This window comes from Bos mutus, chromosome 15, assembly GCF_027580195.1.
Source record: "Bos mutus isolate GX-2022 chromosome 15, NWIPB_WYAK_1.1, whole genome shotgun sequence".
Taxonomy (NCBI): domain Eukaryota; kingdom Metazoa; phylum Chordata; class Mammalia; order Artiodactyla; family Bovidae; genus Bos; species Bos mutus.
In genome coordinates, this window is record NC_091631.1 from 17,226,951 (window position 1) to 17,239,378 (window position 12,428).

Consider the following 12,428-nt stretch of genomic DNA (forward strand, 5'->3'; position numbering starts at 1 on the left):
CAATTTTAAGGGTAAGTATCTGATAACAGGGGGCTTTCCTAGTGGCTCAGCAGTAAAGAATCTGCCTGCCAATGCAGGAGACACAGATTCAATTCCTGGGTCAGGAAGATCCCCTGGAGAAGGAAATGGCAACCCATTCCAGTATTCTTGCCTGGGAAATCCCATGGACAGAGGAACCTGACTGGCTACAGTCCATGGGGTCGCAAAAGAGTTGGACATGGCTAAGCAATTAAACAACAACAATCTAATAACATGATATTCAGATTAAGAATCTTGAGACATTTCAAGTTACATATGGAGACTAAAGAAATCAAACACCAGTCTTCTATTTTTATTTACAGATTATTTTATTGGAAAAAGGAAAGCAATTACAAATCAGTCTACTGCAAAATCAGTGCTGTATTAGGATAAATGTAATTGCAAGTTTTAAAAAACCTGATTAATTCAAAGCAGGAATAAACATCAAGCCATGATGGTGCTGAAGTTATTTTCAAAAGACAGCAATGTGTTCTTCCTCATGGGAACTGAGAAAAATTTAAATTTCTCAGTAAATTATCTTTATCTTTTCTTCTTATATAATTACAGTGATATTTTTAAAAAATAGGCCATGAGATGATATGTAAACATAAATGTCACTAAGACTTTTTCTGGTCAAATAAAATCATATTTCTGCTAGAAACTTTCATTCTAGTCATTTTAAGTGAATAATCAGCTGTCAAAAGCAAATACATGTTTCTTTTAAATGATTGTTAAGCCTTAACCTTCATTCACCCACAGGAAAGTAGGATTAAAAGCCATTATTACATCATTTGCTATAGAAATCTGGATTATCATTTTACAGACACAAACTTGCATTTGCATGTCTAGTGCAGGAGAATCTTCCATCCAGCGATCCGTGGGTACAGGTGTGAACACCATGCTCTGCTTCAGAAGCGGACGGCAACGTGGTGCAGGGCCAGGCCCCCGACCCTCAGAGATTAGCTTTCTCCCTTGCAGACAAGTGAGACCCATGCTGCACATAGGTGTGAACTGCGTTCTGTTTCAAAAGGGCAAGAGCAGCAGGTTAATTAACTCACTGGGGCAGAGACTCAGTACGTATTTCTGCTTTCATCTATGCTCAAATGAAAATAACAATGCAGAATTTGTCCACCTTAGATTGTCTTATAACCATATGTGCTAAGTCGCTTCAGTTGTGTCCAGCTCTTTGCGACCCTATGGACTATAGCCCCTGTGGAGGAGGAAATGACAACCCACTCCAGTACCCTTGCCTGGAGAATCCCATGGACAGAGGAGCCTGGTGGGGTTGCAAAGAGTTGGACGTCTCACTCACTCTCTCTCTCTCTCTCTCTCTCACACACACACACACACACACACCCCCAGAGTCTTACATGGCCCAGGGCATCACACACCCACACACACACACACCCCCACACATCCCAGAGTCTTATATGGCCCAGGGCTTAAATGAAGAGGTTGCGCTTTCCAGGTGAGATCTTTAAATCTCAACTGAGATTGTGAACAGCTGCTTAAGAAACTGAATAGCTGTCCCTGAGGAGAATCACTGAAGAGAAAACCCATTGTGCCTATCCATGACATACACCCTCTGCCACAGCTGGGCTGCTCTGGGCTCACCTTAGGTTTCTCCTCATTGTATTTGTCCAAAAGAGCCTGGATGCGGGAGCCATATTCAGGATGGACATCGCTGAAGTTCTTAACCTGAAACCAAATGAAGACCATGAGAGCATCACCCTAGGCCCCTACCGTGCCAGTCCCTAGTGTCTGCTCCACGGGATTTCCTCCAGAGGGGAGGAGGGACACATCCACAGGAGGCAGAGACACAGCATTTAACAACAGGGAGCAGGACTCAGGTCCTGGGTGTATACTGGCTGAGCAACCCTGGATAAGTCATTCGCCTGAGCTTCAATACCCACTCCTCATGGAATAGGTACGACAATCAAATCTCCCTCATAGAGTTCAATATCCACTCCCATAAAAACAAATGAGTCGATTAAATCAACCTTGCAGAGTATTGTGAGAAAAATGCATTAGGAGGTGAGCTCCACTTACAGCTGGTAAAGAGCTGACCTCGGAGGAATGCAAGCTACAGTGATTTGTATTAAGAAAAGGGCCCCAACACTGCCTGAATTTACAGTTAGCGTATACCCCATGGGTAAAATAGATAGCTGGTGGGAAGCTGCTGTCCAGCAGGGGGAGCTTAGCTCGGTGGTGACCTAGACGGGTAGGATGGGGGCGGGGGTTGGGTTGAAGGGCCCAAGAAGGAGGGGATATATGTATACACATACTTGATTCACTTTGTTGTACAGCAGAAAGTAACGCAACGTTGTAGAGCAATTACACACCAATTAAAAAATAAAGTGAGGTGTACAAACAATGGCCTGTGTTGGGCAACTCTGCACACTTCTAGAAGGAATTCCTGACCAGGGGCCGATCCCCAGCAGACAGCAAGAGGTAGGACATCAAGAACCCACGGAGGCCAGGCAGCTTTAGCGTACGTAAGAGGAGAAGGCCAAGAGTTTGGGCCCAATTCTCTGCTTACAAACAGTCTCACTCATTTTTCTAAGAAAGATGAGAAAAAACCCACCCCACCTCTCTCACAGAGCAACAGTCAGGCTCTCTGCCTGAGTAAACAGCAAGAAGTACTAGTGTCCAGGGAATCAAAGGGTTATCTTTCATATACACACTCATCAAACACAGTTTATAGAGCTCTGCCTGCAGAGAAAGCGCGCAGCCTGCAAGGTACTTATCTCCAGACCTTAGAACATACTCCAGACAGCTGCCCTTATGAACAGAGAAGCAGCAGCCAAGAGATAAGAGAGGGGCAGCGGTTCCTAAATTTATGAGAGGCTGACCCTGGGGCAGCCAGGAAACCAACAGTGAGCAAACAGCACAACGAGCGACCATCAGAAATGCCCTGGGACACCTTTGCTTAAAAGGTCAGCCTGAGCTTTGGAAGCAGCTCAGTTTTTACCCCAGAAAACAGCATGTTTCTATTTGCTTCTGAAGGCAGATTGGGTATCATAATGTCGAGTAGTCAGGCAGACTTCAAACCACAAAGACGTAATCTGTATTTCTTATCATCTAAAGTCTAAGCAAAATTGTGGCAGGACCCACATTTTCATACTGGATATTACTCTCTTAACATGGAACTTGGCTACAGTCAGATTGAATAGCATTAGGAGACGATTTGCCTTAAACTAAATTATTACACACTGGACAAAGAGTAAAGGACTGATGGATATAGTGTATCTACTGGAGGTAAGCCATAGAAAGAAAAGAATCAGAGGTTGATTGGGGATTCATACTCATTTTTTTTTTAAGTTTGCTTAACTCAAGTAAAATAGAAATGACACTTCTTTTGAAGGTCTTTCTCCCACAGCTGCACTCTCCCATCCTGCCAGCAGGTGTCACTGTTCGGCTTACAAAGTATCACTCACCGCTTTCTTCTGGATAAAAAGCTGTGCGTCTTTCAGATGGCCCGCAATGTTCTCACACAGGCGTTTCCTCTGCTCCTCATTCAGCACTTTCAAATAGAAAGTCCGCACCTGCTCATTGAAAACAGAAGGCAGGGAATCACGAACAAAACTGACCCAAACCCCACTTTTGAAATGAAGACGCAAGATTTCTCATTGCTGTAAGAATGAAAAAAGGCTTTGCAATTTAAGAATAATTTATAGATGAAACTGTCACGTGTTGAGTTCCTCACTTTTTGTTTTAAGTCAAACAGGAAGATAACGGGGACTTCGCTGGCCATCCAGTGGTTAAGACGCCACGCTTCCAATGTGGGAAGCATGGGTTCAATCCCTGGTCGGGGAACTGAGACCCCACATACCGTTGGGGGCATAAAAAAAAAAAAAAAGGAAGATAATAGCTCATAACTTCTTTTTAACAATGTCTTTTGTGGTCACTGCTTACAAATCTCTTATAAATAAAAGGCAGTGTAGCCTACAATTAAAAATGCCACCACACCTTACTACTGACAAGTGCAGAATGTGCCATCATCAAATGCAAGCTTAGCACAAGACAACCTTTGCTCAGTTCACCCAGAACCAGAGAGCATACACCCTAGCTCATTAATTAGGCTCTTAGCTACTCTAAGATTTCTTAGAGAAGACAGATGTTAATAGTGGTATTTTGCTTACAGCACTGAGTTTACTTCTAAAATGAATATCAAAAGGTTAAAATTAAAAAGTAAGAGCAAAGTAATACACATATGAGTCCTAACAGCCTCTGCTTATTTCTGAAATCAGCCATTTCTCAGGTATCGCTCTGACTCTATGCAACATTTCATTCATTCATTCGTTGAGCAAATATTTATTACTCACATACCTATAATGCACCAGACCCTATTCTATGTACTGTTCTGCTGCTGCTGCTGCTGCTAAGTCGCTTCAGTCATGTCCAACTCCGACTCTGTGCGACCCCATAGACGGCAGCCCACCAGGCACCCCCGTCCTGGGATTCTCCAGGCAAGAACACTGGAGTGGGTTGTCATTTCCTTCTCCAATGTATGAAAGTGAAAAGTGAAAGTGAAGTTGCTCAGTCGTAAACCATCAAATTACCCAAGGTAGCAAATTTATAAAATATCAAAACTTTACAGTTTTTATAAGTTATCAAATATCAGAATATAATACTACTTTTAAAATTTGAGCAAACTTTAAATCTGATATTAAAGTTTAAAAATCTTTATACTTTGAGGTATTAACATAATCCAATCAAAGTACTGCATGTGGGAAGATCTAAATAGACATTTCTTTAAAGAAGATATACAGATGGCCAAAAGACATGAAAAAAATGCTGAACATTGCTAATTATTAGAGAAATACAAATCAAAACTACAATGAGGTATCACCCCACTCCAGTCTGAATGGCCATATCATAAACTCTAGTGGCTCAGACAGTAAAGAATCTGCCTGCAACACGGGAGACCCGGGTTCGATCCCTGGGCCAAGAAGATCCCCTGGAGTAGCAAATGGCAACCCACTCCAGTATTCCTGCCCGGAGAATCCCATGGACAAAGGAGCCTGGTGGTCTGTAGCCTGTGGGGTTGCAGAGTCGGACATGACTGAGCGACTAAGCGCAGCACAGCACATGCCTGGCTAACAACCACCAATCACACACAGCTCGGCTGCTCACTACAGGAGGGCACGGACTCCACAAATGGGACAGCGGTTCCATTTTATCACCAGATGAGGATGCTGAGCTAATCTACCCACTCCAACACGTTAACCACAGACCTTTAAGAGCAGGACCAAATTCCTATTCACGAAAAAGTGACATTTTTAATAGTCTATACAAAGTGAGAGAAGAACTCTTTTTTTCTTTTTAAGTGTAATATGTCTGCAGTAAGGGTACCAAATGTTAAGTGTGAAGTTCAGGGTGATTTTTCAGGGGACACTCGTGTCACAACCACCCAGATCAAGAGAGAAACATCACTCACATCTCAGAAATGCCCCTACCATACCCCTCCTCCCAGTCCCCTTTCTCCAGCTGACCCCCCAGTTGTTTTTACTTCTATTATTATAAATGTCTTTCTTTACTTCTCTTGGAAATGTACACAGATGGAATCGTGTGGTCTATATTCTCCTTCTATTGTTCAATTTCATATTTGTAAGATTCATCTGTGTTACTGCTTGTTGGGATACTTCATTAGTTTTCAATGCTGTACACTGTGGGAATATTGGAGAAGGCGATGGGAACCCACTCCAATACTCTTGCCTGGAAAATCCCCATGGGAGCCTGGTAGGCTGCAGTCCATGGGGTCGCTAAGAGTTGGACACAACTGAGCGACTTCACTTTCACTGTTCACTTTCACGCCTTGGAGAAGGAAATGTCAACCCACTCCAGTGTTCTTGCCTGGAGAATCCCAGGGACGGGGGAGCCTGGTGGGCTGCCATCTATGGGGTCGCACAGAGTCGGACACGACTGAAGCGACTTAGCAGCAGCAGCAGTGGGAATATACTACGGTTTATTTATCCAAGCTTTCGTTGATGAACACTTGGATGATATGAAGAAACTGTTGTACCTGTCTTCTGCTGCTCACATGTACACGTTTCTATGTGGAATCTATGCTTAAGAGTGCACTTACTAGTCAAAAGGCACGTACATGTTTAGCTTCGGTGGATACTGACAACCAGGTCTCCAAAACACCTGAACCAATTTACACTTATGTGAGAGCTGTTTCTCATTTTACAAACACTTGCTACACAGTCTTTTTAAGTCTCGTCATTCCTGTGCATTGGTAGAAGTGCCTCTTTTCAGTTTTATTTTGTATATTCCTGATGGCTAGTGAAATACATGACCTTTCCGTACGTTTTCCAGTCATTTGGATACTTCTTTTACAAAGTGCCTATTCGAGTCTTTTGCCCATTTTTTTCATATTCATTTGTCTGACTTTTTCTTACTGCTGTGTGGGAGTTCTTTATACGTACTGTATGTGTGTTGTTTGTTATTTAGAGGAAAGCAAACCGTGGCTTGCGTTCTCAGGCTCTGAATGGTTTCTCATCATGAAGGGAGTTCTCTTTCTCTCTCTCTTCATGACTGAGTCTTGATAACATCTACTGCTCTACCAGTTCAGTAATCCTCTATTATGTTTAATCACCTTTTTAAACTCATTTACTAAATGCTTAAGTTGTTCATTTTCCAGCTCAGTATGTCCATTCAATTTTTTAAATTTTATTGGCCACACTGCACAGCTTGAGGGATCTTAGTTCCCCAACCAGGGACACCCCCCTGCAGTAGAAACGCAGTCTTAACTACTGGACTGCTAGGCATGTTCTCTCAATTCTTTTTTTATAGATTAAAGTTCTTAATAATGCTCCATGCTGTCATCTCTTTTCTATTTTCCTAAAAATATTATTTGCAGTTATTTTAAAACCTGTATCTGACAATTTCACTATCTGGATCTCCAGTAGGTTTGCTTCTATTGCCAATTTTGTTTTGTTTTTTTCCTCTCTCTTGATTTTTCAGATATAAGGGCTTAAGTGTTGGGTATGCCTGATAATTTAGTACTTACTAAATGCTGGATATTTGCATATGAAAAATAAAGAGATAATCTGAGACTCTATTTTCAACTCCATCTAATATGGGAACTGAGTTATGAATAAAGATGTTGTCCCTGAATTCAATTTGAGACATATTAGACACTTTAAATGGAGAAGGCAATGGCACCCCACTCCATGGAAAATCCCATGGATGGAGGAGCCTGGTAGGCTGCAGTCCATGGGGTCGCTAAGAGTCAGACACGACTGAGTGACTTCACTTTGAGTTTTCACTTTCATGCATTGGAGGAGGAAATGGCAACCCACTCCAGTGTTCTTGCCTGGAGAATCCCATGGACAGAGGAGCCTGGTGGGCTGCCATCTATGGGGTAGCACAGAGTCGGACATGACTGAAGCGACTTAGCAGCAGCAGCAGCAGACACTTTAAAAGGTAATATATTCAGACATTGAGAAGAATGACCAAGCAACTCTCACAGAAGACAAAGGAGCCATTACCTGAGTGACATTGTCATCGTTGGCACTGTTGAAGCGCTGTACATCCCCAGAGAAATGGGTCCTGTGTTCCAGGGCAGAAGGCTGATGCTCAGGAGCACTAAAGCTATTGGGGTAGTAATTTGGAGCCCCACCTTTAAAGGAAAACCACATACATTCACTTGGGGAGATGAAAAATGAAGTAAGTCTACAAATAGTCAACGAAATAAAAAATAAATTCAAGGGACAATTATATATGTGTGCACACACGCATGTGTGCAGATGCCATGCACATATTATTTTTAACTCCCCATATTTAGCTATAAACAGCACCCAGATTCTTAAAGAATACCGTCATCTGCTCACATATCTGTCTCCCTCTGCGTCTTACAGGAGAGATCTCAAGTTCCCTTTGAACACTCAGATGGTCCCATCTCTACAATCTTCTCATGTTTACCAGGACAAATATATTTATATAAGTTTGGTTTGGCCCCCATAGAAGATGACACCCAAAGACACATTTCAAATTGGAGGGTTTCAGTTGGGCCTGGGTGCAGTTCAAACATGCAATCATGGGATTCCTGGGAGCTCAAAGTTCTAGCTCTGCTCTTTCAATCACCAGACACATGGACTGAGCCCTGAGACACTCACTGACTGCTGCAGGGTGGTGCTTGGGGTCAGTGCTGGATCCTGAATCCGGCATTTTTGACTTTTCCATTCCAGCACATACTAGATTGCCATCACGGGACTCTACTTCACTATTTCTTAAAGGTGTTTAAGATGCTTGGGGTTTCTTTCCTTTATTGACTACGACTTTATTTAATTCTATTGGGCTGGCCAAAAAAACCCAAACGAACTTTTTGGCCAACCAATCCAACAGCTTCACTTTTGCTTCTCTCTACAGATACATTTTTTAAATATTTTTTTAACTTTGATATTTCTAATATGTCACCACTGATTTCTCTGGACTTAGGAAAAATAATGACAAATGCAATCAAAACATGTATTAAGACTTCTGGAATAAATTTTGAGGCTTTTTTTTTTTCCTTTTGGCATGTTCATTTTCCCAACTATGCTCTGCCTCAGCTGATGTATACAGAAGCTTGTGTTATATGAGTACATGCTGCCTAAACAGAAAGGATGGCTTGAAAAAACATAGCAAGTGGTTTGAACAAACCAGTCTGGATTTAGAATTTTACCCAGGTCCCTGCTGGAATAGACAATCCTGGGTGGATACATCACACTGTACATCACACTGACAAAGGAACCAAAAGCTTGTAGGAAGACAGGGGCCCCATACTCCTATGGAGTCCAGATACCAGCCCAAGAAATTCATTCCAGGTCAGTCACGTCCATGTGAAAAGCAAAGTTCTCCATAACAAGCCATCACAGTGATTTTCTGTACTAAGAATTAGTTCTTTGAAATGTACCAGTTGGAGTAACTTTAAAATTTTATTTCCAAATAAGCTCTGACCTTTACTCAAAGTTGGAGTTGTCCTCAAGTCACTGACTATTGGAAAAGATTAAGCTTTTTCACCGAACTGCAAGGGAACAGGTCAAACTTTCTACTTTTAAAATTAGACAAGAGGGGTGTCAAAGTAGTTTTTTCACACATACGCCACCATAATAGTAAACAAGAATGGTAAACACAAAGCAATTACTTATTAATGACATCCCCAAATATATAATGAACCACTTTAATACAGCCGGGCTTCCCTGACAGCTCAGTTAGTAAAGAATCTGCCTGCAACGCAAGAGACTCCAGTTCGAGTCCTGGGTCGGGAAGATCCACTGGAAAAGGGATAGGCAACCCATTCCAGTATTCTCGGGCTTCCCTTGTGATTTAGCTGGTAAAGAATCCACCTGCAATGCGGGAGACCTGGGTTCGATCCCTGGGTTGGGAAGATTCCCCTGGAGAAAAGAAAAGCTACCCATTCCAGTATTCTGGCCTGGAGAATTCCACGGACTGCATAGTCTACGCGGATGCAAAGAGTAGGACACAACTGCACAACTTTCACTTAATACAGCCAGTCTCAACAACAAAAGAATCAAGGACTATTAATGAAAAACAGTAACTTTAGTATAAAAACACAGAAGACAGATAGAGGAGTACCGATTACTTTGGGCAATTATACACCAACACGTGAAGCCTCAGAGAGCAGAAATACTGCAACCACCCAACACACGCAGTTAGTGAGCATATTAACTTGTTGAATACTTGGAAGAGGCTTAATGATAATAATTGTAACAAGATGCAAGGCACAAAATTATATATATATGAGCTAATCTTAAATGTGTAACAAATATTCACAGGAGAGACTGGCAAGAAATACAGCAAAATCAATGTCAGTAATAAAATTAATTAAAAAAAAAAAAAAAAAAACCCTGCTCCCTAAGTTGGATGATATCCTGCAGCAGCCAGGGTGAAAGATCTTTCTCCCTCCTCCACTGTGAGATGGACAGAAAGTAAAATCTGAGGTGGGAACTCTCAATAAAACATATAAAATAGATAAAGGTAAGAAGAGTCCTCAGGCAGCTGAAACCTTCATTGCTGGGCAAGAAATATGTGGTGGGCACAAGCAGCCATATGGGGCTTCCACAGAGCAGGAGGTCCCTGGGGCAGCCTGAAAACCCGTGGGCTGATGGGGCGCCCCAACCCCTGCCCAGCAGTGCCCCCTGGCACCCTCAGAGCGAGCCACCTTCTGAGGCTTACCCTGATTGTCCATCATGCACATGGGGCCGTCACGCTGGTAGTTGGCCACTCGAGCACGGTAGGGACAGTTCACAGGTATCTGGAGATAGTTGGGTCCCAGGCGGTGGCGGTGAGTGTCAGGATAGGCGAAAAGGCGGCCCTGCAGTTATAAGGGAACAGACACTGACAATGTGCAGTAAGAGACAAGAGAGAAACAGCCCGTGAACTTCACTGGCAAGCGTTGAACACAGAGCACCACAGAGCCCTGACTGTCCGCCCAGTAAAGACCAAAGTTTCTTCTCTCTCACCAAATGAGCGCTCCCTAACTGAATGGGCCTTAACCTTCCACATCATGCAGCCAAAGAGCCACAAATCTTCACATCTCTTCTAGATCTTAACTCCTTTTTTTCTCAAATAACAAGTTAGTGCCCAGGCTTGAATTCCTTCTTATTCCTGGGACTTCCCTGGCAACCCAGGGGTTAAGACTCCAATGCAAGGGGGACACGTGTGACCCCTCATTGGGGAACTAGGATCCCACATAGTAAGTGGTGCAGCCAAAATATATAAAAAAAAAATAAGAAATAAAAATGATTTCTGTTTCCAAGGACACATTACATTGCAAAACAAACTTGCTAGAACCCGACTAACTGGAGTCATGAACTAATTCCATTCCTCCCCACTCTCTCACTCCAGGGGAGGGGTCAACCATTTGCTCTTAACAAAAAGAAGCAGATTTCTACAAAACCAACTATATGGGAAATTATTTAAAAAAAAAAAAAAACACCTTTTGTGTTGCAGCCTGGTTTATGTCAGATACACTTTGAGCTCTGAGACTTTCTAGATATTAACAAAGTACTACACAAAGAAAGCCATGGTATAGGACGATGGCCCTACGATGACACAAGGCCCTGAATCAAGATTAAACTAAATCACATATTTACCAAGGCAGGAGATTGTGCAATTTCTTTCAATTAGTGTTGAAACAAAAACCTTGATGATTAACTCCATATAAATCTTAGTATCCAATTATTTAAATATTCTCATTATTCAAAGCTCTACTCACAAGCAGTTTTCTTTAATTGACTTTATTATTGGCCTTGAATCTGAAAGAATATTCATGCGTGCGTGCGTGCTAAGTCACTTTAGTCATGTGTGACTCTTTGCAACCCCATGGACTGTAGCCTGCCAGGCTCCTCTGTCCATGGAATTCTCTAGGCAAGAAAACGAGTGGGTACCCATTCCCTTCTCCACGGGATCTTCCCAACCCAGGCCTCGAACCTAGGTCCTCCCGCATTACAGGCAGATTCTTTATCATCTGAGCCACCAGGGAAGCCTGAAAGAATATTCTTATATCACTAATTCTACGGGCCAGCCAAAACACAAATCAAGTTGAATAGGGCAACTGATGTGATTATTTTGTTCAAATCACTCAGGCCAACATGCTTAGTCCAGTCTTGCTCTTCTGTCCATAATCTGCTCTTGGCTGAGTGACTCTACCTCCCATAATCATGAGTCTAAAGTAATATTCAGGGACTTCCCCAGCAGTCTAGTGGGTAAGACTTCATCTTCCAATGCAGAGGATGCAGGTTTGAACCCTGGGCAGGGAGCTAATAAGATCTGATATGCCTCTCGACCAAAAAAACAAAACATAATGCAGAAGCAACACTGTAACAAATTCAATAAAGACTTTAAAAATGGTCCACATCAAAAAAATCTTTAAAAATATTAAAAATAAAGTAATATTCAGATGACCGGCCATGCAACCATGAACAAAAGCACCTACAGTTTGGAGCTGGTCGCCTCCTTCTGCCCAAAATGGACTAAGCTGTGCTCTAACCATACCAATAGGACGGAAGGTACAGCTGGCCACCAGCAGCCCCTGGATGGAGCCTCATCATATTGTTCTGGTTTGGGGTCACCTTGTATTTATAAGGCGTCCCCACCCCACCTGCAGGTAGAGACCTTCCAAGTTAAGGCCCAGAAATGCAGACAGCAAGGTCGCACCCTGACCCCACCTGAATGAAGGCCTTACCCAGGGCCCTGTGCCCGACCTCCCTGCTGGGCCGGGGCACAGCTCTCCCACTCCAGCAGTCGACTTCTCCACTCCTGATAAACTGTGAATCTCGGGAGGGAAGAAGGGCTGCCCCTGCATCACCAGGCACTCAGGGGACAGTCTCTGGGACTCACGTTACACTACTGAGTGCTTTTCACCATGGTCCAGTTTACACTTTGTATCCCCAAGTTTT

General features: G+C 42.9%; 1 protein-coding gene across 1 annotated transcript in view; it reads right to left on the minus strand.

Annotated features, from left to right (window-relative positions):
- Window positions 1-323: 323 nt before the first annotated feature.
- The window catches only part of CAT (catalase), a 35,918-nt gene continuing 23,813 nt past the window's right edge, over window positions 324-12,428 (minus strand). The window contains exons 9-13 of the mRNA XM_005890889.2: window positions 10,204-10,342; window positions 7,515-7,645; window positions 3,456-3,563; window positions 1,633-1,716; window positions 324-1,036 (exon numbers count right to left, since the gene is read on the minus strand). Of these exons, the coding sequence (XP_005890951.1) occupies window positions 971-1,036; window positions 1,633-1,716; window positions 3,456-3,563; window positions 7,515-7,645; window positions 10,204-10,342 (528 nt within the window). The 3' untranslated portion in view covers window positions 324-970. The remainder of the gene's footprint in view (window positions 1,037-1,632; window positions 1,717-3,455; window positions 3,564-7,514; window positions 7,646-10,203; window positions 10,343-12,428) is intronic.